Source organism: Monomorium pharaonis, chromosome 9, assembly GCF_013373865.1.
Source record: "Monomorium pharaonis isolate MP-MQ-018 chromosome 9, ASM1337386v2, whole genome shotgun sequence".
Taxonomy (NCBI): Eukaryota; Metazoa; Arthropoda; class Insecta; order Hymenoptera; family Formicidae; genus Monomorium; species Monomorium pharaonis.
This window is the reverse complement of record NC_050475.1, coordinates 17661956-17688301: the sequence shown is the minus strand read 5'-3', so window position 1 is coordinate 17688301 and position 26346 is coordinate 17661956. Positions and strand designations below refer to the sequence as shown.

The window sequence follows — 26346 nt, the reverse complement described above, 5'->3', positions numbered from 1 at the left end:
GAGATGCTTTGAAAAGTTACGTACGACTAAGAAACATCCACACTCGTATTCGATACGTACACAACCAGTACAAAAACAAAAAATTGTACGCACAGCGAACACGCTCTTGCCAGTATATAACTATCGACGATGAAATCTATGGCTGCGTTCCGAAATTCACTGCCAGTACTGAAAATCTATAGTTCATCTTACGTGTACTATACATTTTTAGTACTGGCAGTAAATTTCGGAGCGCAGCCTATATTCTTCGTCATGTATGTGTGCGTTTAACGTTATCCAGCATGTTCTTACATTCACGTGTCTCAAATATGATCTCTCCACTAATTAGCTTTGCCAAACTAGTTGTAATTTAGAGATTTTATAAATGTAAGTTTCCTTAACGATCAAATACTACAAAAGTAGTTTTTCCAGTTTTTTTTTGCTGATGTTTTTGTATCCACTCCTATTAACGATAGTATTATCGATGTTCTATTTTTGTATGGCAGATATCAACAACTCACTAATCAAAAATTTAAATGTCTTACAAAGACTCAAAAAGGAAAATTCCGTAATCTGTTTTTCTAGTCATCAACTGTATCGCATTTGTTTGTTTTTTTCCTTCACTCTTTTTCCTACTATTTTTTAACACGGATATTGTAACAGCCCTGTCGATGTCATACTATGTTAGTGAACACAACTACTGCTCTGCTAACAACGCAGAATATTTAACGAGACATCTCGTTTTATACTTGCCAGTTCTTTCAAGAACTCGTCTCTTGAGTTCTCTTTTTACACATGCGTGTGATTTGGCTTCGTATTATCACGCCTAGGTTTGTAAATATGTTGCAAGAGATTTTTCACGATAGACAAATGGTAATTGTAGGTACGATAAGATCAACGCGAGCGGCTGACCAGCGGCTGACACACAAAAATATGTTCGTGTTTTAAGCAAGTTTTTTCTCCGCGACGTTATTGTTGGCGACGTAACCGTTGTTCGTGCCATTGCTGTAACAGCTATTGTACTCTTTGTTGTAGATTGTAGCATACGAGGACACGCCGTTGTGGGTCGCGCTATCGTTATCGTCCAAAACCGGCATGCAAGCACCGCCAGATGAACCGTTTTGCATCTTCCTTGCTGAGTTTTTCCTCGTGCCGCCTGTGTACTTCGTCTTGTAGAAATCCGAAAACAACCCAAGGAATAGGACGCCGTGCATGCCGATCCAGATCATGAAACCTCGCGGATAGTTGCACTCGGTGAAGAGTAATTGGAACTGATGGCCCATGATCAACACGAATTGTACCTGAAAGCAGGATGAAAGCTGCTAGGTAAGTAATCATAAAAGTAAAACCAAAAACTTCTATGGCATGCCAAATTTGTATCGCCAAATCGCAGTGGCTCAAAATATAGCGATGTATTTTAAAGGCTAGAGAAACCGGTGTTAGTATAACACTGACAGATGGGCGGAATTACTGAATAAATGAGATTTCAAATTGAGAACTCGGTCAGTGATTCGTTTTAATCCCCTTTGTTAATTTCATTTATTTAATTAATTTTATTGGATACGAGAGACGGTCTTTTGCGATTAAGTGTTACACATTTTCTGAGTGTGAATTATTTAACTGTACCTGAAACCGTACTCTTTCCAGTTCTCCATATCCATTACCGTGAAAAAAATCTTCATATTCATTATTGTATTTTCAAAAAGTATTACAAATTTAGTATTATACTTATCTAAATGTGGAATATATTTTAAAAATAGTTAAAAATGCTTAATTGACGACATTCGAATAGAATGCTATTTGCTAAGAATATTAAGTTCTGTAAGCTGCAATTGTCACTTGTAACGAGGGTAGTTCTGTAATGGCTGTAATTATTTTTAAATTCGTAATGACGCGATGCCGAACTTACCATTTGCATGGTAGTAAGATACTTCTTCCACCAGATGTACTTCTGGAATTGCGGCCCCATCGCGGCTACCATGTAATAGAAATACATCACGATGTGTACGAAGGAGTTGAGAAGGGCGAAAAACGTGCTGTGACCGCCCGGTGCAAATTTCACCCCCATCCACACGGAGAAGGGCATTACCCCGTGATGAATTACATGAAGCGTTGAAACGTGTTGGTTCTTTTTCCTTAGAATAAAGAACAGCTAAAAAATCGTGCAAACTTTTCGATTAGTTCTCTTCAGCTTTCTCGGTATACATACATACATATATACATACATACATACATACAAACATACATACATACATACATATATATATATATATATATCGATCATTTTGCTTAAAGTTTCCCCCATAAATCATTTCATTAACTCTTTAATGATATAATGAATATCATTACGATTCAGTTTTCTAAGACATTCCATATCATTATATAATATTTGTATAGATATAAATAAACGTTCATAAATAATATGGTTCTTTATATATTAATAAGAATAGAAAAAAAGAAATAAAACAACTGGAAAGTATATTAATATATCTGTAAAGATAGAAATGCATTAAATAAAGCAATAGATATGTAAAGAAGACGGAGTCATTAATTTTTTCACAAGTTATTAATTCTACGAGAAGTATTTTAAATCTGAAGATGCTTACTGAAGTTAATGCTTGTGTAAGTGTATTTATTGAATGACCTTCCGTGTTTTTTATATTTGCTATACTTTATATTGACAAGTCAAGTAAAAAATGATACTTACCGTATCGAAGAATTCGGTAAATTTGCTAAAATAGTACCACCAGCAAGTTCTTGCCATTCTGAGGCCCATCGAGCTGGATGAATAATCCACTGGTTGGCATCGTAAACTGTAACCTTTCAACCAACCGCTCATAAGATACTGAAACAATAATATTCGAACCATTTGATTATGCTGCTTCACGTTGCTTTATTAAAGTTGTAACAATCAAGTAATAAAATTTTTTACGCGAGTTTTTGTTATGATTATTAGATATGTTATAAGCCGAGAGAAAATATCTTACAATAGAAGGCTATCAATAATTGCACTTGAAATCGCAATTAAAAAATCGTACTTTGCTAGTGAATTATTCAAATACAGTTTTAATTTTTACTTTTTGCTATTTTAAAATAGGTTTACAAAATTTACATATGTTTCTAGAACTCAAATCAAGTAAACTGAAAATGTTATTTGTTGTTATTCAAATTAAGATTATTCTAAATGCAGAATGGGTTACAAATCGAAAGCACGGACAACTAAAAAAAAAAGGGTTAATATTATTAATGCTTCCACATGACTACTTTATTCACATTTGCGACCTGTGTTCTGTGTCTTACATATAAAAATTTCTATATTCTTTCACATTTTTGTTAAATTAAAGATTAAAAACGAATAAAAGATGAGCAGGTATATATATATATATATATATATATATATATATATATATATGTCTGTCTGTTAGAAAAATGTATGTAATTTTTGAGTTAACAGTCTGTTTAATTAAATTTCCTTGGATTTAAGAATGGATCGGCGTGGCTAAAAGGCGTCGGACATTCACGAGGTCGTTGTAAGCGTAGAATTAATTCGCTAAATGGCTCCAATTACACTTAGGAGTTGCAATACTGTTATAATCTGTTACGCATTGAAAAGACGACCATTATGTTTGCAAAGTAAATTAGTCTTACACTCCCTATTATTATCAACAATTGAACACAACTATTGAGTCACAATCTATTTTTAAGCGAGATTTAAATGTGGAGGATTATATGAGTTTAATAATAAAAAAAATATGATATTAAAAAGAGAAAATGTTAAGATTTTTTAAACGTATTTTTTATACATTTTTTTTACTTATGTATTTTTTTATTTATCAGTAATTAAAAATTGATAATATTCAAGTTTTGAAATAGGCATTAATTTTTAAGAATTGATAGTTTGGTTAAAAAATGAAAAATGTTGATTTGTAGTTGTGACTGCTTCACTTGCTCATTATTATACATAGTGTCTTTTTGCACGATACATTTTTCATTTGAGTTTAATAATTAGCATGTTGTAAATGAATAACGTAGTATATGTAATATAACATATGTAAATTAAAATAAATCAAAATCAAAATAAAATTCGTACGTTGTATTTTTATATACAGAAATAATATTAACACTGTTGAATCAAATTAATTAAAATTTGATTTATTTAAGTCTCAAAATACCCTTTGACTGAAAATAATACTTCTTTTTTTGGTATTATTAAAATTTAGTATTGCCTAAATTTGTAAACTTTTTTTATAACACATGTTATTTAAAAAACTAAAAACTAATAATAAAAAAAAATTAAAATTTTGTTTTTTTATTAATTTTTTTTGTGTATTTGTTAGATTAAAGTAACTTATAGTCTTGCAAGATAGTTTTTGTAGCGTATGGCATGTATAATGAACATGCAATAGTCAATTACGCGAGAAGTTAATTTTTATGCTGTGCATTTGACACAACGTGGCCGATATTGTGAAATTTGTCCTTGTTTATTGTATTTAGTGTATTTAATGAAACGCGAATTAACAGCAATTAGTCCTTAAATATGACATTTTTTTTTACAACGATGAATAATACAAAGTGCCGACCTGTCATGAAAAATTCATAACTTCAAGAACAATAGATACACATAGATAAAGTATAAAATTGTTATTTAATGGTGTTAATTGCAATCACACTATGATCATGAGATAATCATACTTTGATACGTTAATATACACATTGAAAAAAGAATTTTGTTGAATTAATTGGAAATCTGGTTGATGTGAATTTACGGTTCAGATTCTAATTAAACCTACCAGATTTACAATTAATTCAACAAGACTTTTTTTCAGTTACAAATTATGGTTATCTGATGATCATAGTGTGATTGCAATTAACACCATTAAATAACAATTTTACACTTCATCTATGTGTGTCTATTGTTCTTGAAGTTATGAATTTTTTCAGTGACAGGTCGACACTTTGTATTGTTCATCGTTGTAAAAAAATTGCCGTTAATTCGCGTTTCATTAAATACGCCAAAATAAACAAGGACAAATTTCACAATATCGGCCACGTTGTGTCAAATGCACAGCATAAAAATTAACTTCTCGCGTAATTGACTATCATTTGTTATGTTAATAACATCTGATTGACGTTAGTAAAATCCATTAGTGTGTAAAATTATGCATTGATACCCGTGTCGTATTTCTAATATGGGTCAACTAAAATAGGTTAATGTTATTTAAAATTTTTGTAGCGAATACTTGATTATGACAAAATGAGGATCTTGTATCTAATCGTAATAATATTGCATATTATTTATTTCTAAAATAATTAAATAAATTACTTATATATGGGGAATACCAGGAAAAATTGATCAATCGTAATTCAGATTCTACCTTTAACTTGTAATGATCGTCTCGTATAAATAAAACTTTAATTAAGCGGATTAACGTCATAAAACAACATATATGCTTAAGCATTTCATTTAAATTCAATGAGGCTCCGTATTTAGGAAAAGAACTACAGGTCTACGAACGTCATGAATAAATTAGAGAATCTGTTCTTAAATGACATGTCATGAATAAATTAGAGAATCTGAGCATAAATGACACGTGTCAGGATAATTGGGAAAGTCAATAATTTTCGTTTCAATAGAAAATACCTAAGCGTTTATTTGCAAATTAATTTTGAAATGCAGGAAGAAACCGCGATTATATAAAATTGTCATTTGCAACATTGTTTAAGAAGCTTTGATTCATATTCTGAATTATGTCATAATGGACAGTAGCTTTGCAATAAAAATTTTGTAAAAATTGAAATATTAGAAAAAATATTTCGAATTACACATTTGAATTAAATACTGTAGAAGATTCATGAAAAATTGACAAAGGATAAAGAAAGTGAGAATATACGTGCTTTTTCGTATTATTTCACGAATATTTCTACAAAATATTAAATGTAAAACTTAGTTGTTATTTTTTTTCTATCTAATATTACATTTCAAATTCTTGAAGAAAATAACAAAAACATATATTTCTTTAACAATATCATAAAAACAATATTGTAAAAAATGAGATCCATTTATGCAGGTAGATTTTTCCCTTTTTTAAAATTTTTGTAGATGTAAGTCAATTGTATTTGCACTTTTTGTATAATCATCACATTCGTCACATAACGTACGCATTTCGTGACATATCTCTTTTTAGTAATTTTAATCTCTGACATTAAAAAAATTAAAACATGAACTGTTTTGACCATTACCGTGACCTATCTCTTTTACTGATATAATAAGATTTTGATCATTTCCGCGTGGCACCGATAACGTGTTCGCATACGCGTAACTGTATCACGATATGTGAACGCAATATTGACTACACAGACCCAGATACGATTAACATATCTTTAACTATATACGTTTGATACTATATACGATTGATCAAATCCGGTTGTGAAACATACATATGCACATACACACGTTTATACATTAATCAATGTTTATATTGCATTAGTACAAATATAATTTGTTCATTAGTATCAAAAGCTTAATTTTCCATGGAAATTAAATTCCTTGACTCGTATTAACCTTTCAGAGTTGATCGGAAAAGTTTAGTCGATCGGAAAAAAACTATGATTTCGAGATTTTTTCCATTTTTCTGAATATTTAACTTAATTAATTTATATTTAACGGAATTAATTAGCTGCTAGCAAAAATTATACAAATAATTAATATATAATGATGAAATATTAATATATATAACTTTATGCAAAAAGATATTGGTTTAACTGATAAATTATACTAATAATTAGTTTTTGCAATTGGCGTACTTTATTTAAAAAATATAAAATTTTGCTAATCCTGCTTATGGTACAATATGAAGAAAAAGAAGGCACTGATCATATTTTACACAAAAATTGTACACGATCAGAATATTCTACATAAATATGTGTTGTATACAAATATATTATACACAAAAAATTTTACGTGAAAAAACTGTACACAACAATTATCTTTAATTACACATAATGTAAGTTAATTACACACGTATATATTATGCGTGGGAAAAACACAGTTTTTTTACACACATATATCTGCGTGCAATTTTTCATTCAAGAATAATTCTTGTGCACAGTTTCTCCACGTACAATTTTTTTGTGTACATATTTGTGTAGAATATTCTGATCGTGTACAATTATTTTGTGTAGAATATGATCAGTGCCAAAAAGAATACTTTATTGACCCAATCATGAGTATTTAAAACTTAAAGTGATTAAAACAATCTCTAAAAATTATCGAACACATTTGATCATTATTTTTATAATTTGCAACATTATCTCTATCGTGTCTTCAAGTTTTCACTGTAATAGACAAAATAGTAAAGTATTTTTTTAATTTTTGAACTAAGAACTGTGACACCTGGATGTTGACCTATACAGGAAATAAGTTTCGATTAAATTATAATATTGATAAATATGTATATTTCATTAACATGTGCATAATATACATTGTTAATATTGATTATATATATATATATATATGTCATATAGCAACAGGTATTCACTCGAGCCATGTAATTTCCGTTTACGTTTACAGATAGTAATCAATACCGCGAGTCGGTTACATTTCTGACCGAATTCCATTAACTCGTTATTCTTACATTATTATGTTCGTAAGACAACAATAAAACATTCCAATCGCGATGTAGAATACTTATCTCAAGAGTCTCACTGATCGGTAATCGCTCATATATATTATTAAATATTATCAGAATGTCATTCATGCACTCACTCTACTAGATATTCATAAATATAATTAAATTAAGAGAAAAAAAAGTTATACAATGTAAGAAAGTTTTTTTTTATTTGGTGCTCCAAAAGAATATTTAATTTTGAAATTTTTTTTAGTAGTAAAGTAATTATCATAAATGGATTTTGCAAGGTTTTTTTAAGGATCATTTTAATTCTCGAAAGACTGCGATTTCTCTCGAAATAATTCCTCGGAACCGCATTCTGCTACCTGCTTGAACCAACGGTAGTTATTGAACGTCGAAACAAAAAGGCGGAGGAGAAATAATTGAAGACAATTCTCTGTCGATCGCCGCGCGGAAAGACAATCGCGGTCAAGTCGCCGTGATTACGAATTTATAAAAGAAGTAATCTTGCCGACGCGAACAATCATGGATGGTGATTTTTTTTTACAAAAACCGTTCGTTCGCAAATGTATAAGCATATTATTCATTACGGATATTATTTATTCAATTTATCATTAATTAATTTAATCGGCTCTGATTAAGTTAATTGGAGTTGGTGAGACCGACCCTAACGGATATAAAATAAATTATACTGGAGCATAAACAAATTTTGAAGTATTTAATTCAATTTTATTTAAAAAAATTTCATATCTTTTGATTACTCTTACCCACAATAAGAGTAATGAAGGTAACAGGCCAAAGGCAACAAACAAGAAGCAAAGAGCATATTGTTAGATTAGCCTTTAGGAATTTCACTGTTATAGTGAAATGTAGTTATAGTGAACTCCCTGTGTGCGAGTCCGATTAATTGCGACAGTAAATCCAACGTTATAGAAATACGCAAGAGAAAAACGTACCTCGTAGAATATCCATGTGGAGAAGAGGGTCTGTAGGAAGTTGTACATTATGAGGACCCGTCGAAGATTGAAAGGCTTTCTGTTTTCCATCAGCTTCGGTCCCAGAACTTTGCTAAAGTAAGCGTACGACAGACATATCGCCAGGGTCGGGAAGGGGCTGCTCATCATCGCCCAATCGTTCACCCTGGAATCTGGAAACAAACAGAGAAAACAAACGTTAGAAAAACAAGAGACAAATCACCGGCGAAGGGATGGGTTCGTGCGCGACGCCATCTAAAATAAGAAGCAGACGAAAGGGACCGGGGCGGCGGGGAAAAACAAAGTGAAATTTCGCTCCCGCAAAGAGTATCGGACGTTTTGCAATACATGTATATCATATATGCACATTGGCAAGTAGAGCGTGCAACAACAAGAGTCGTCTTCGTATTATGTAATGTCTTGCGCAACACGCACCTTAAACGAGGTCAACATTTGTTATTGGTGGACAGGAAGAATACGGTGGCAAGACATTGTTGCACCATTGCCGATAAATCCACGTTTACGAATCCGTCGATGTTGTAATTCCACGGCTGCGAAGGCGTAAATTTCAGCGAAACGTCAGATCGGCCGTTCGTTGCGATCGCGCGCGATTCCTTTCTAGAATTACGGGATCTTCAAGCGCCTAAAGGCCTGAATTGTTATCCCGGTGATTTTCAACAAGCGGCCAATACGCTCGGTTTTCCGTGCATCCTAGAAAACACCGTCGCCGCCGTCTTTCTTTTCCACCCTCCGACGAGAGGAGGAAGCAGAAAAAGGCGCGAGTGCGTGCACGAGGCGCGAACGAGTGAGCAGTCGCCTTCCGCTAAATTACCCCTGCACTCGGGTGCGACCCGACGATACCTGGAACAATTTTTTTCCGCTCTCTCTCTCTTTCTCTTTCCTCCCTCTCCCTTTATATCTGCTTTTTCCAACATTCTCGCGTGAAACGCTTGGACTGTTGGTCAACACACAATTGACCGACGACTCGATTACAAGCTGACGATGCGGCGCGTCGATGTTACACTTTATATACACGCTTCAGTTTTAATAATTTACGCCCTTGTTAATTAGCAAGCCAATTTGACCTGTTTACGAGGCGCATGGACGACGGCGCGCTCTAAAATATTCAGGTATCGCGAGGCCCCTTGACGTAAGGGATTTTCCACGTTGATGTTGACGTGGAGAAGTCGGATGATGACAAAACGGAGGGATCCGTTAATCCGGTTAATCGACGAGAGGTGAAGAAAAAAAGGCGAGAGAGCGATGTCCCAATAACAAGCGCATGCCGGTTGGTATCGGGAAAGGAAAGTGGGTGCAAGCGTCGGGCAGGCAGGCGGAGTTACGAGGCACGCAACTGTAATGACAAAGCGAAGCGCTAGGCGACGGTGAATATTGCATCGAATTTCGTCTATCCGTGCACTCGGGGCCGTTACGTAATACCCCCTCGCGAGGACGAAATCAACAATGCGGCAAAAGGGCGGTCGGTCGTCGCAACGACGGATGCAACTGACTTGCAGGCGCCTCCGCGTCTGCACGGCCTATGATTAGCGGAAAGTACGCGGCCGCCCGACGCCGCTTCGTCGGCGTTACGTCTGTTTTCCGCACGGCACGAATTCCCTCCGCGCCGCGTTAACGGCGAAAAGGAAGGGCGGCGGGAGCGAGGGAGGGGGGTGGGGGGAAGAAAAAAATTGGTCGCCACAGAACACCGGAGTAAGATATTGCCGCCCTCATCGATTTCAAGACGCGCCGCGACGAAACGTCAGACCGTGCAATTTTCTTGCTCTCGTCACGCCCCGATTAAAGATAACGCCGCCGATCTTATACACCGTATCAACGCCGTATTGACGCCACGGACGAACACGTTCGTTATTTGCGTTAGCACTCTTTCTTCCCCTCGCGGTTCCTTTGCAGTGGAGTAGACGTGCACAGGACCCGGCCACCCATCCGGCAATTGCCGCGCGGCGCGGCGAATGCACGTGCTGTGCTGGCCCCGCTTCGTTACGGAGATTCGGGATCGATCCATCTTTAATTCGCAATTCTGTTTTCGTCAACGTGTTAACGAACGTACAATCATATGTTGAATCATACGTTAAATCATATGTCCATCATAAGGTATCCTTCGTTTCGTACACCCGGCCCTTGCCATCCCGGCTTTACTCTCCGATTACTCGCTCTCTCAACAATTCGCTCGCGTGAAAGTTAAAAGCGGAATAAGAATATAAATTTTGCAAATATCTTCTCGTAAACTGCCTACTTATCCATCGTTTAATTGCTTGATTTGAATAAACTTTTCCTCTTCTGTAAATGCTGGAGGACTGACGGTCAAGCAGCGATGAGAAATAGATTTCTTCAGAGCCAAAGTCCAAGGAGGCAAACGGATGATAATTCTTATTTAAAAATTAGTGTGGGAGTTTATTTTTCGTGTCGCTACGCGGATAGATCGCGAAAGATATCGGAACAGGAACCACGGCTGAATGACTTGTATGGAAAACGGGGAGGGTCAAGGATTCCGAGTGGTTCCCGGAGAAATTAGAAACGGAACGCCTGCGTTACGACACGATATTGACTCGCGCCGTGCCGGAAGATTCCGTGCCGGGAGGGGGAGGGGGAAGGGGGGGGGGGAGAGGGTGAGAGGAAGGGGTTTCTCGTCGCCGTGAAAATACGCGCGGTAAACAGACTCTCGGAATCGCTGAAATTTCGGTTGTAATACGCGTGAGATTTCCGACGAGAGAAACCTCTCGTTCTCTTGAATAAATTTGCATGATCTCTCTCTCTCTCTCTTTCGCTCTTTCGATCAGCGAAAACACGTGGGCAAGTGCGAGATACCGATCTTATTCGCTTTCATCCGGCAGCATCAGATATTTACGTGAGCGTTGTGTCATTTAATCAAACATCCAATACTGGACCACTTAATGGTCCGCATTACGTAAATGTCCTCCATTTTACTTCCTCTATTAGCATATTTGCGAAACTGCATTATGTAATAGCAGTAAGAAAAAAAAAGTGTGTATAAACATATATTTCATGGTTGCATTAATCCATGTGTATTATTGATTGAAGGCGTTGTGTCAACTTAGAACGTTTTACAAGCTACTTTTTCAATCTCATAAATTTACCAAGTCTCGCAAAAGTGGAACGAATAATTTTTATCGCCATTCGATTTTACAACTCAAAGAGCTCTTAGTACGTGCTTCCTTATGCGGAGATTAGAACCCTGCCTGTCAATAGCAATGTCGTTTTCACGTTAGAGAAGTTAGTTAAGAGATTTCATGAATTATTAGAACATATCTCAAAAGATTCGATGATTGCTTGAACATATCTCACGGAAGATCGTTAAAAATTTTCTTATATTTGCGTACAACGCATTAAGATGACGTCAATGTTTTTTTCGAAGATCTCAATCATGATTCTCATAATTGATTCTTTTTAATAATTTAGCAGCACCGTGCGAGGTTTAAAAATGAATGCCACTTTTGAAGATTAAAAAATGTGTGATTACGGATAAAAAAAAAAAACACTTGCAATGTGATACGAGTGTCACACCTAATTAATAATAACAAATTAAGTACTACAGTTTAATTATTATCATTACTGCGCTTGATATTATTATTTAAATTAACAATAAATAATAAAAACGGCGATCAATTAAATCACTGAAAAACATTTTATTTTTACAGTCATATAACTGTAATCTTCGATTTCTATTTGTTTGTGATAATCGGTTTTAGAATGATAATAACAAAAGTTTTCGAAACGAGTTTCGGAATAATAACAGGCGTTTGTAATATTCTTCGTGACATAATTATAAGAGAACTGGTATTATACTGTTTCGATCGATTTTTCGTTCATTTTTATGAGTTTATAAAAAAACAAAATCCTTTTTTCATTATTCCACATATAATTCCGAGATACGCTTTAATTATATATATATAATTGATATAAAAGCTAAAAATGTTAAAATATAATTGAAATGTATCTGACTTACCGGACTGATTGTCCATAAGGTCCCTATAACTATGCACCATGCTTGTTACAGCGCTCGTCATCTTGAATAGAATCTGAAAGTAAAATATAATAAGAATTATTTTTTTGTTTATACTTCACTTTTGAGAAGACGACACTGAGAATTCTTAAATCATGCTAAGGGTAAGAGACAGTACGTATAGAATGTATTAGATTAAATATAAAAAAAAAAAGTATAAAATCAGATTATTATAATGCTAATGAAATCAGTTCTACTGTCCCTTTCAAATATATATTTGTATTCACGGCATTTTCATTGAATAATAGAAAACGATGATCTTTCATTTCTTTCCGCGCGTGTTAGTAACGCTCCTACATGAAACCCATAAAAATAGACAGTATACATTATAAGTGAAATCACCATAAAAGTGCGGGAAAAAGAGATTTCACCGAGAGTCATCACTGAAAATTTCATAACTCAATACCTTTTAGGTATGTTACATAAAAATATATTTCAATCATAACTAGTATTGCCACTACGATGAAAAAAGGATTATCCTCTATCTATCAGTCGTTTCTGTCATTGAATATGATTATGAAATATATCAAAAAAATTTTGAGTATCTCATACCTGTGTTACATCTGCGAGTGATACATTAAAATAATTATAGCTTCTTTTATATCGAATTATTCGTGATTCTTCTCTTTTTTTTTCATTCCTTCTATCAGCTTTTATCAGCGAGCTGATAAAAGTACTGAGCCATAACTACTTTATCGCGAATATTTTACAAACAAGAATGATTCATAAAATGTTTTAAGAGAATAAGTAGCGTAAATATGAATCACAATATAGCAGAAAATTGTTACTTTTTCTTTTCAACTTTGTTTTGTGTGTCGGTGTAAGTCGACTATTCCGGCCCAATTTTCTCCCGAGCAGTCACATGCGGGTTCCTTAATACGCTCACGCCTCGTCGTGATTTTGTATGTCAAATATCGTGTGGTATATTGCCGTCTGTTAGTGGGTCGAAGTAACGGTCGCCAGAATGTGTGCGAGCTAACATTTTGTCGAATCTCTTCATTGAACAACGGCCGTGATGACATTGTCATTGATACACCGAGCTTTAATCTCGGTGTAAGGTAGGTAGGCGTAGTCGCGAGCGATCGACTGTATATGTGGGCGTATTTACGCGCTCGATCGCGTTAAAGTGAATACTAACCTACGTACAGTTATGTAGTTAATTCATATTTGATAAGTGCACTTAGTTCATGCGAGTCCGGCCACGATGATTGTTCAGGCGGTGTAAAGACAGCGCTGAGAGCTTGACTTTGGCGTTTGACTTTACCATGAGTAAGAATTATTCTTGCAAGCCGGAGTATGATCGATATGATCATCACGTTGTTTATTATATGTCAATATTCTTATAATGGAAGCGTCAAGAAATTTGTTTATTGTGTAACGTTTTCTAGGTTACGATTGTGCAACGCAGAATGACGTGAGAATCCGTCACGACTGCTTTCAATGATAAGGTATTTTATCCAATTAATTTTCCCGTAGCGAGAGATGCCTTTATTAAAAGCTACTATTCATGTCAACTTTTTACATATCCGACATATGCCGTATAACCGAATAATTAATTATATTATTAGCGTTATTATTACATTATTAATTACATTATAATTAATTATACAATTTCCAACGTAAAATATAGCAATTTATTTAACTCGTATTCTTCATTTCTACTTGACTAAGTCTACAATGAAGATTTAAGCTTTAAGTCTAATAAGAAATTGACCAATCACAGTCGATTTTTATTAAAATTTCTTACGGCTTAAAGCTTAAAACTTCATTGTAGACTACGTTTTTAAAATTTTTTAATACGTTTTTAAAGTTTTTAAAATATCAATCTTAACGAATGTCTATATAATAAGATAATAGGAAAACAGACTAAGCAAATATAATTCAAGTTCACGTCTGGGATGTTTAAACAGATACTCAAATATCAATTTTCGTTACTATATCATATAATGTATTACATTACATAAAATATTTCATAGAGGTTTCTTTGATCCAAAAATACATACCACTTTTTTCGTGTTTAGTTTGGATTGTCATCGAAAAAAAAACTCGATTTACAAAATCTGATCATTATAAGAGCCGTGGTATGAATATTCGGCATATCAGCATTTGCAATTTGGTTTTTATCGATCCTCCTCTTATCGTTGAGATTTTATGTCAAAGAGCCTTTTATGTCTTGCTATATGTGTCATCAATCGAATGGCTGAGGGAGATAATGCTGATAGCAAAGCATTTTGCCGGTACAAATCATGATTTAGTTGGAGCTTATCGAGTCTCGCGTAAATTTCTCTGCCTTTCTTTCGACGTAGCTTCCCCCGGTCGATTACGCGTATTACATAAACAGACAGGTGAGTAGCCACTCGGTGGCAAGCCTTCGAAACAAAAAGGGAAAAGGGGAGACGGAAAAGTGACACGAGAGCGGCCACCTTAGGTATCGCGAAGTGTGCCGCGAGAAAGTTACTAAATACACAATTATGGCGCGTCAGAAACAATTGCACCAGAGTTAGGCAGCGTAAAAGGAAGGCGCGTGCACGTGTGTGACGTATATTAAAATTACAAATATTTCGATTGGGTCCTGCCCTAGTTCATTAACATATTTGGTTTTTATAATTGTTTGCAATGTGCAATAGTGTTCTAGTGTGTAAAACTGAGGAAAAAAGAAATAAATATTTTTATTATTATTAGCATATGTGATTCATAGTAATAGCGTTTTCGACCGGTTTGGGTTAATCGCTCCGGGAGCGATGATTAATGACGTCATAGGTCAGTCACGGCCATTCTTCTAAAGAATGGTATAACTCTGATTAGCCAGTTCTAGTGGAAAAGTACCTGAAACGGGTTAATCCAGCGGTCGGAAACGTCACGAGAAAACTGATGATGTGGGGAATGTTCATTCAGTATTATAAATTATGTGTATGTGTGAAGCATATTATTATAATTAGATTTTGCCTCTCTTTTTGACATCATAAATATTTATCATGTTTTTTAATGATCCACAATAGCATTTTAATGTATATGTAAATAAGATAAAAAGTGAGATCTTGTTGTTGTTATTAACAATTGTTGTTGTTGATTAACAATTATGTTATTATTGAATTCGATGTCAAACCTCAATGTAATTCGATAAAACAAAACTAACTTTAAAATTATCTAGCACAGTATCGTAAATTATGTGTAATTATTCTTAAAATTTTATCAGAATTCTATAGCAATTTGTTTCTTGTATGTATTTATCTGCAAGGAATTAAATTGAAAAATTAAATAATTAAATCGTTACGATAAAAAAATTGATATTTTATTTTTACATACAGCACAAAACTCACATAGTTCGTTATCGGCGTGACATGGTCACCTTAACTTATCAGCGGTGCAAAACCAGATTAATCAGTTTGACATTTCTCTTCTACAGCTGTGCGCTTAAGTGTATTTCCAATTAATCAATTTTGCAAACAAATCGCACTGTCTAATTACCACAGCGATGTGGTAAAATTCTTTTCTTAACTTTTATTTTTTTAGACTTTTGAATCTTTAGAGATACATAAACGTTTTATACAAGATATTATCGCTTAATCTCTCTTGCGCGATATGCAAGATCCTCATTAAGCATCATTTATCAATTTTATTATGACTTCTAGCTATTGTTATTGCTATTTTAACTTTATGAAATTTATGTCGCACAATAATTTGTGACTCGCTGTTACACGGAAAGTTATAAAAACAGTTCTTATCAATTTTTATAATTTAGTTCTTATTATCGTAAAATATGTTATACAGTTACAAAAACAGTTCTTATCAATTTTTATAATTTATTTCTCATTATCGTAAATTATGTTATACAGTTACAAAAACAGTTCTTATCAATTTTTATAATTTATTTCTTATTATTGTAAATTATGTTATAACTCATAACATAATAATTGTGCAGCTCAGTTCAGTCATCTTTTTGATCAAGTATTTATTATATTTAATAATTTTAAATATAATGATCCTTTTTCCTTAATTAATGTTGCATAATATCTATTCAATTGTAGTTGTTAATCGCTTTAAGTAGTATTACAGATTATTATTGCACATCTGAAATATGTTAGACATACAAAAAATGTTATCTAATGATAGCTTGAACGATATCTTGATATAGTAAACTATATCTTGATATAGTAAAAATAATTATTCTCTTTATATACGAAATGATACGTCGTTGCACGTAACTTCTAATTAATCTTACGATCAAACTGATCTGTTTGGAGTAGTTTTATAATAAGTTGCCAAGTTTTCTCAGGTATTTTGGAAATTTTTTTTCTAATAAAACTGTCAATTACACTTAAATTGTTTTAAAAAGATTATTTTTAGGTTTTAAAAAGAAAAACAAGATTTTTTTGTTTTAATATTGAATATTATATATTGCGGATATTACAAAAAATATATAGTGCCCAATTTAAATTTTTACAAGCAAAAAAATCAATTTTAAACCTGTTTATACAAGATTATTTTTAGTACAGACTGTTCCAGAAGTATTTCTATACGGATGATTCATCTAATTCAATCACTACACTGAGAAAAACATTAATTTGACTAAATTTTTCAACTTAATTAAATTTTTTCAATTCAATTATTTATGTACTTCAGTAAAATATATAAATAGTCAAATTGAAGCTTAAGTATTTTATGTATTTAAGTTAAATGCATAAATACTTGAACTGAAGAAATTTAATTAAACTAAAAAATTTAATCAAATTAACATTTTTTCTCAGTGTATGTAGATTTTTCTTACGTTACTTTTGCGGAAGCTTGCGTCCCATTATCAATTATTCAGAGAATCTTCCGGATTATTAAATCATGTCGTAATAAAAATTTACAATATACATAAAATGTAAAATACATTATCTTAAGATGTTTTGATATATGAAGCTTTAAGAGAGTCCGCTCTTTTATTAGGATTTCCTGGAAAGATTCTAATTCATATCGTTCGTAATAATCGCGGTTAATCACATCGACGAGTAATCGCTTATTCATGATTGTGTTTTACTAGTAAAATTGTAAATTTATCTTTGCAATAAAGAAAAAAACGAAAAAGTAACAAATCTGTTATGTTTAGTGAATATTTCAACGCAAATGTGCAATATTTACATTTATGATTTACATTTATGATAAATGCTAATGTTTTATTTAAATATGAAAAATGTAAAAAATAATTAATTTAATACATATTTTAATATCAAAATATGTATTAAATAAATTATAACAAATGATGAAAAATCATTTAACCTAATTTGTAGATTGTTATGAATTAATTGTATAATGGAGTTACAGGTTTTGCATACGAAATATGTGTTACAAGTTGCATTCCACGAAAGGTGTAAACAGTGGAAATAAAAAAACAGAGAAAACGACGGATGCTTCCACGATTTGTAGCGTGAATTCTGTTAGAAAAATGATTTTACGATTTGTAAGTGAACGTAATTTCGCGTTATTTATAGTGTTCTACAAGAGTAGAAAGTTGTACTCGCTGTTGCCATCTTGCAGTAATATAGCTGATTATACAAACTACACGTAATAAAGATTAAATAATACCGCCGAGCATAATTACTGCTTTATCATTTTTATATCGCAGATGGAATGCCGTTTTCGAGCCGCAATTAAGAACAATAGCCGCGAATTTTGATTACAACAATTACCACGAGTTCCTCGTTCATTTATGATTAATCGCAATGGAAGATTACGTTATCACGTTAAATGGCAACGTGAAAAAGCAGCGAAGCACAAAAGCTGTCACGTTCGACCGCAACAATCACGGCGGAATCAAGACAGAAATCGTAAATAAAAATCAAGCGATAATTCAATATTTGAAATTTTTATTATGAGTACGTGTCATTCGAAAATTTCGCGCTGGCATTGGCCGCAGGTTGAAAGATGTATAAGTTGCATAAAAGTTTGATTCTTCAACTCCTTTTTTCAACGTTTCATTGTTTTCTTAAAAGAAGACTTAATGCTCAATTAATTGATAATTGATTTAATCAGATATAGCCAAAATATGCCATACGCAGAAATCGTTTGAAACTTGCGTACGTAATCGGCCATGCAAGTCGCACTTTCTCTTAATTCTTTCGTAAGCAAATTCTTCGAAAGAATGTCTCGTTGCAATATCGTGTAATATTGATACAAGATGTCAATAATTATATATACATGATCATATGGCTTTTGATATATCGTCAATTCTAATACACTAATACAAACTCTTAAATTTTATCATGACATTAATCATAGAGAAAAGTTAAAATTCAAAATTCAAAAAAGTCTACAAAGGCTCGAAACACGAAGAATTAAGCTTCGTGTTGTGTAAGAACACAACGATCGAACGTAGGAACGAGACTTTTATCGATAGCCCAACACTAGCACGCGACTATGCGGTCAAAGCGCGTGTTATTCTATATTTACGCAGTGTGCTTTGCGTTTTTTTTTTCCGGACCGTGTTCGAGACCGTTTCGATTAGTCCGTTTAGCAGAGTATAATACTGCGAACGTGGACTCGCGAGGCGATCCAATTCTAACAAATTTGCATAAATGGGAACAATTCTGCAAGCTGGACACAATACTCTTATTGCGTTGCTAATGATTGCTTGCAATTTTGTGAACGGTATTTGCTGAAAATAAAAAAATTAGATGTAAATTTGATGTGTATTTTCATACAATCGCATTTTAACAATTTAACTAGCTTCTAAGTAATTATTATAATTAAAAAATTAGAAATCTAAAGATGCAGCTAATGTTCACGTAACACTTTTCTTGACGTAAGTTTTGATTTCGTTGAAAAATACGGGTAATTATTTTTTTATCATGATTTTTCCTTCCATTATAACTTAGCAATTTTTATTATGGTTTAACTATAATAAGGTGAATATAAAATGCCATTAATTTTTATGTAACTTCATGAAAAACTCAAAATGCTGATATTGAAAAAGTAAATTAACGTCTTTAATATTTTTATTGTAGAATTAATTTAAATATTTCGTATCTTTTTGCCGCGGATTTTGAGATACACAAGCAAACAATGCGTGCCAATTTTAATATTCTTAATTCCGAGAACTTTTTGGAACATGTTAAAATAAACACTGTTTGGCGAACAAGATATTTAACTAGCATTTTTTTATATAAAAAATTATGTATATAAAACATTCTACATTTTTTCGAGTTTTCTACTGATCTTAATATTTTAAAATAGGAAAAACCACAAGAAAATTTTCATGATTATTTTAAAGTAAAGATGGAAGGAAAACCATATGTATATTTCGAATTTATATATTCGGTGAAAAATATTGGGTTAGCCAATATTTGTAGGTATTTAATTAACATTTCGTTTCATATAAAAAAAAATTTATGTAATCTACATTTTTGTAGTTATATAATACTGACTTTAATGAATAATTCAAAATAGCAAGAAAAAATTGCAAGAAGTTTCATGATTATTTTAACGCAAAAAAAAACTAATCTACATGTATCTTTTATATTCTACGCATCACCACAGGCTTAATTAGCATAGAATTACCAAGTGATGATACTCGCAACGATGCAACATTATTATCTTCGTGAAGTTTCAATTTCGCAGTCATTTGCAGTGTTTTAAATTACAAACTTACTGTTCTGATAATGCCATGCCTGGTCGTGACGTTTATTTACTCCAGGTAACATTTTCGATGTGAACATTATAACACCAAGGCGACACACGCGATTCGACACACATGGATTTTTTCTCTCACGGGCAAGCAATTTTTTAAATAACTATCTTATATTTGGATAAATCTCGACAAATCTCCATAAAGGAAATTTTCAATGAAATTTTATTGGAATGAAAGTCAAATGTCGCACATTTAACTATCGGTTATTTGCGCAATTCGAACGAGAGAAATGAAAATTATAAGAACACTAAGCATCAAGAAGTTCATGCTCACTGCAGCTTATTAGTTATTAGTTAGCAGCTAATATAATGTTTCAGCATGCCACTTGAACGTAAGAGAGAAAGCGAACGAACTGCTCGAGTCCCAAGACTTGGCGATTACAACGAAAGTAAATTTTGCGTAAAACGTATGATTACGGCGCAACTTTAGGTCTGTTCTCTTCAGCTGAACTTGCACGATTCACCTATCCTTTCTTTCTTTTTATGTTAAAGAAAAAAAGAGAACAACAGTAAAGATAAATCTGTGCAAAAACTTAGCTAAAAACAACGGAACTTTTGTCGAAAACAACTTGAATTATTTGATTGAATTATTATCACCGTTGTCGGTGGTCACGAATATGCGTAAGAGAACGAATAAATTATCCTTCTAAAAGATACTCAACCTTGTTTGGCTTAATTTTATTTTTTTGTTTCTTTATCTTCGGTATAACTGTGAGTTTGAATATAAATTTGGAAAATAAGAAACGCAAACTTAGGATAAAAGATGATGTAATATAAATTAATTCGCATCTTGTTGACAAAAATTGTTTTTATTTCCATTTACGTCCCAAAAATAAAAGAATATATTGGAAAGATTGCGTTTGCATATATCTAAAAAAGCATACTAGAAGAAACATAATTGCAAAAAACTGTAAAAAAAAATAATTTAATCTACTCCGGGGTAATTAAAAAAAAATGTTTGAATAACTTTTTTTCTGTTAATCACGTTTTTCAAACGAAAAAATTAATAATCAAGTTAATATGTGTGCATTCTTTATCCTTTTTATAACTATGTATAGTTTAGAAAAAATCAGCGATAAAAGTTAAGAGAATGATGTTTTGGTGGTATTTTTGCTTCATAAAGATAGTAAGACCTTAACTGTAATTTTTGTGTTAATTGTATATTCATATAATGTTATGTGAGCAAATGTTAAAAAATACTTATGTAACTGTGATTATACAGTGTTAATGTTTACTTTTAGCATCTCCATATTTAAACATTTTATTAATATTTGAAATTATCATATTTAAGTAAAATTTTTTCATAATTAGTACAACTATAAACCAACTATAAACACACAATTATTACAGCAATAAATAACTATTATAAAAATGGAGCTTCTAACGATAATTCTTTTACTATACTAATTGTGAATAATTATAGTTACTAATACTCAACATTTTTCTCTCAGTAGCTTTGGCGTCATTTTGCGCTATATTTAAAAATAATTATTTTTAATTAATTAAATTATTTAAATTCTTTTTTATATAGAATATATTATTTACATAAAATTATGAATGTCATAATATAACCTTTCAATTATAATTATTCAAAATATCTTGAAAAAATATCATTATTTATTCTCAAGAGCGTCAATTTCAGGGGTGTATTGGAGTAAAATATTTTTAAATTATTTGGATGACAATATTTAAATTACTATTTTTAGATAAAATGTATGCAATAACGACATAAAAAAAACAAAAAAAAAAATAGTTTTATAGACAATAATTTTGAATGTTTTGAATCGTTACAATTGTAATATTTTTTAATATGATTTTGATATAATAACTGATTGTAAAAGAATAAAAATATCATTAGCTCTATTTAATACATTAAATAAAGCTGCTATTTTCCTTCTTTTCAGTAAACAATTACAAAAAAAAAACAATTTTTTTAAGTATGTCATTGTTGCAGCAAACAAACAGCGTATATAAATCAGGAAATTTTGGTTTTCTGATTTTTCATATTTTATAACTCTATTTTTGGTAATGGTAATATTAACATATACATAATATAAACTTTTCTATATCTTTATATTTTATCGAGACGCAAAGATCGAAAGATATAAGGATTAACAATTTATACACAGAAAAAAAGTAATATAGCCAATAACATATGTAATTGGGGGCTGCCAACTACATAAAATACTCAATACAATATTTACTGCTTAATGCAAGTACAATGTTGATACTGCAATAGCATATATTATTATATTGAGTACATCTGTAGTTGGCAGCCCGCAACTACATACCTTATTGGATATATTGCATTTTTTTTTTCAGCGTACAAACAGGAAAAAAATCAAATATTCTTAGCAAAAGATTTCATCTGAATGTATTGTTAATGATTCATCGAGCAAACCTTAAAATTTTCCCTCGTTTACCCTTATTTTTTACGTTCAAGGGTAATCGAATTCGGAATGTATTGGAAAGCTTGCGTCTGTATTATTTATCCCCGAGAGAAACATCAGCGCCACCGTGTTTTGCGCGTGGTAGCAACTTATTTTTAAATTATCTTTTTTAGATAGAATATATTATTCACATAAAATTATGTACGTTATTATATATTACATTAGAGAAATTACAGAGATTTTCTGGCGTATTACACAACTCTACATTCTTCATAATATCAATATTATATCACGTATACTGAGAAAAAAGTTGTTAATTTGACTAAATTTTCCAACTTAATTAAATTTTTTCAATTCAATTATTTATGTACTTCAGTCAAATATATAAATAGTCAAATTAAAGCTCAAGTATTTTATGTATTTAAGTTAAATGCATAAATACTTGAACTGAAGAAATTTAATCAAGTTGAAAAATTTAATCAAATTAACATTTTTTTCTCAGTAAATATACACATAATATAAACTTCTTTAAATTCTTTCGTGAGAACTGTATCATATCGAGATAAGAAATACAAGGTTTAATAAATTGTGCTGACGTGAAAAGATCAAACATTGTCTAGGATGTTTGAACGCGTCATTAATGAGTGAAAATCCATATATATATATTTTGGAGTGGACCTCAAACTTCTCCACCAGCTTTTAGCCTTAACTTTTTTACGTTCAAGGGTAACAGATATCGTGTAAAGATAACACGCAAACAAGTCGAGCGTAGCATCTTGAAATTCTGGACAGAATTAAGGCCATTCTGCAATAGCGCAAACGTAGTTGTAAGTGATTGCAAAGTACTGTAAGTATAACTGCAGTTTGTCCATTTCCGTTAACGTGAGTAAATTAACTTACTCTCGGGTCTCCTTAGAATTGGAAAAAGATAAAATCAAGATTGAAGTTTTGCACTGGCAGAAACGGGCATACAATTGTCAATTTACAAATCGTAGACTTACGAATATTTAAATTTACAACTGACGTGCTGCTGATTGACACTAAACTAATGGATTACGATATGAACGCAGGTGATTAAGCTTTGTTAACCAAACCAAATTAAATATTAATTTTATAACACTAAATATTATATTAAGAGTCTTATTTTTAAAGAAAAGGTTTCTTAATCACCTGGTGAAGTTAATTTATGTTTAAGCTAAATATTAATTTTACAATAGCAAACATTATATTGAGAATTGTAATTAAAAAAAATTGTTTTGCCAGCAATGTATAATTACTTTTAATTAAACAATTACATGTTTCGTCTATGTGTAAAATATTAATCAATTTACGGTCAATTTGCAAAGTCTGGGAAATGTAACTCCGTCCCGAGTGGTGGACGGACGGATTTCTATATGCTATTGTAGAACACAATCTTCAGAAAGAATTTAGGTTAACGAAGTTTTTGGGGTTACAATGGTCCGTTGGTCGCGAAAAGAGAAAGCCACAGAGTAAAACCGTTTATCGTCGATCCGTCGTTGTCGTCGTCGGAAAGACGTCGAGTCTCGACGAGATCGAATCCCTTGGCGGGGCCGGGGGGTGGGTGGGTGGAATTCACCGAGTAGAATCGCGTTCATCGCTCCGGGCGTTCCTGACGCTGCTCCGTCGCGCCCGACGGAGGAGTTTCGCGCGCGCGGATCGATCGCAGGTGCGTCACTTAACCTCAAAGTGTACGCGTGCAGACGCCGGTACACGCGCGCCGGTGCACGCTCCTCGATCACGCGGCGGCCCATCCCGTCGCCGTTGCTGCGGTTTACTAGTTACGAATTACACCCACCTGCTATTCCTCCCTTTCCTTCCCTCCTGCGGCCCGTCCACCTTCGCCGCCCGTCGACGCCGCCGAGCACCCTTCGTTCGCGAGCACCACGTAGCCGGCCCCTCGTAGGTGCGATCTTGCCGGAGATGCAGCAGCGAGAAGCAGCCACCCCGCGTTCGTCGTCTTCTCTCCTTCTGTCACCTGACCGCGCACATAAACGCACCACCGTCCGCGCTCGAAAAACGGCCGGGGAAAAAAAAAGAAAAAAAAAAAGAAAAGAAAACGCGGAGGCAACAACCTCGGTGCCGCTTCCTCCGTGATCGTCGGTTACAACTTCCCCTCGGCACCGACGGCGGTTGGTCTCTTCCCGCGCGTCCCCGACGACCTCGTGACGAAGTATCGAAGTGTGCCGCGAGCGAGCGAGCGGCCGAGAGCGAGCAAACGGGTGAATGACGAGAACGCTAGCCTCTCCTCCACGTCGCCGTTCTCGTCGTCTTCGTCGTCGTCGCGGCTCGGTAAACTCGAGTAACGACTGCCCGCCGTCGGCCCCAACTTTTCTTCACTCGTCGAGCGGCACGCGTCGTCGTCCTCCTTCCTCCTCTTCTACGTCGCCCGGCGGTGGATGCACGAAAGGGGGAGGCGAAGCGGAAGAAGAGGGACGTCGTGGAGAGACAGAGGAAAGACCTGGGTGAAAGAGAGAAGGAGAGAGGGATTGGCGCCGCCACCGCGCGCTGCTAAGCTCACACACGCGGTCACGCTCGAGCGACGACCGTCCCCGCCTTTTAACACCGACGACGCTGCCACCGTCCGTCCGTCCGTCCGTCCACTGCCGCCGACGAGTCTCTCGCCTATGCCGCTCGCTCGCTCGCCCGCCCGCCTGCCAGGCGAACGTAGTCTCGATTCCCCGAGAGTAGAGTTCGCCTTCCCCCCGACCGCGTTCTCTGCCTATCGCCACCACCGCCGCCGCCGCCGCCGCCGCCGACGCCGCCGTCGTCGTCGTCGTCGTCGCGCTCTTCCGTCTCCCTTCGGTCGCGCAATCTCGCCCGCTCATCTACATCCTCCGTGTCATCTCCTCCCGCCGCCACCTGCGCACGTTTTCCTTCGTGCCGGCTCCCGTGTTGTTCTCTCTCTTTCTCCTTTTCATCGGCGCGGACCTCCCCCTTTTTTTTCCTCCCTCCCCCCTTTCCCCCCCGCTTTTCCCGCCTCCGGGATTACGCGACGTTCGTTCTCGATTACGAGAGCGCTCGTGGCCGCGCGCCGCTGCGTCCTTTAATTTAATCGGTAATCGCGCGCCGGGGACAGACAGATTAATCGCGTAAACGGAAGTGACGGAGACCCGACGACGGATGGGTGGATGCCACACACACGGCTGCGGGAGCGGTTGTGGCGTGGCGTGGCCCGTGGCGCGGCTCGGCGAGGAGGCGTGCGTTCGCAAATCTGGCGCCATCCCGCGGCACGACGTTCAACCGTAATTTTGCGGTGGATTTGTATAATAGTACCTCGGGCGGTGAACGCTAACTGTAAAATTTGCCAGAAGGACGAAAGAGAGATTTATATCTAATTATAATTACAAATTTTTCTCTTGTAAGGATCACGTTCCGAGAAAATTGATCGTAAGTCGGACGTTAATTTAAATGTGATATATTGCTGTGTCTTATTTCACAAATGTGACATTTTATGTTTAATAAGTCTTACATATGCATATAACTAACATTAGGCTTATAGTTATGTTTACCGAAAACCTTATTTGTTTATCTACAATTATCTCCTTCATTATAATATTTATTTCGAAATAAATTGATGTTACTTTGTATAATGACTTGAATTTTACTGTTTTGTATCTCACAAAGTGAGTCATAATTATATTTTT

General features: G+C 34.2%; 1 protein-coding gene and 1 long non-coding RNA gene across 3 annotated transcripts in view; one reads left to right on the top strand and one right to left on the bottom strand.

Annotated features, from left to right (window-relative positions):
• Positions 1 to 411: 411 nt before the first annotated feature.
• On the bottom strand, positions 412 to 25618 carry LOC105837346 (elongation of very long chain fatty acids protein AAEL008004). Of its 2 annotated transcripts, XM_036292271.1 has the most exons (6): positions 24498 to 25618; positions 12567 to 12639; positions 8564 to 8754; positions 2687 to 2824; positions 1889 to 2131; positions 924 to 1280 (listed from the first exon to the last, which is right to left on the bottom strand). In XM_036292271.1, the coding sequence occupies exons 2-6, from the start codon at positions 12625 to 12627 to the stop codon at positions 924 to 926; spliced, it is 990 nt and encodes a 329-aa protein (XP_036148164.1). In that variant the 5' UTR covers positions 12628 to 12639; positions 24498 to 25618. The 2 variants fall into 2 exon arrangements, with proteins under 2 accessions (XP_012537491.1, XP_036148164.1); XM_012682037.3 differs by lacking the exon at positions 24498 to 25618 and having other exon boundaries at positions 412 to 1280; positions 12567 to 12627.
• Positions 12646 to 26346, top strand: part of LOC105837348 — a 42849-nt gene continuing 29148 nt past the window's right edge. Inside the window, exon 1 of the long non-coding RNA XR_004964690.1 lies at positions 12646 to 14968. This is a non-coding gene — a long non-coding RNA (uncharacterized LOC105837348). The remainder of the gene's footprint in view (positions 14969 to 26346) is intronic.

Coding starts and splice junctions, on each gene's coding strand:
- LOC105837346 (XM_036292271.1), bottom strand. CDS start 12,627: ATGACGAGCGCTGTAACAAGCATGGTGCATAGTTATAGGGACCTTATG. Junction 8,755..12,566: donor CCTTATGGACAATCAGTCCG/GTAAGTCAGATA, acceptor GTTTGTTTCCAG/ATTCCAGGGTGAACGATTGG. Junction 1,281..1,888: donor ATCTTACTACCATGCAAATG/GTAAGTTCGGCA, acceptor TCCTGCTTTCAG/GTACAATTCGTGTTGATCAT.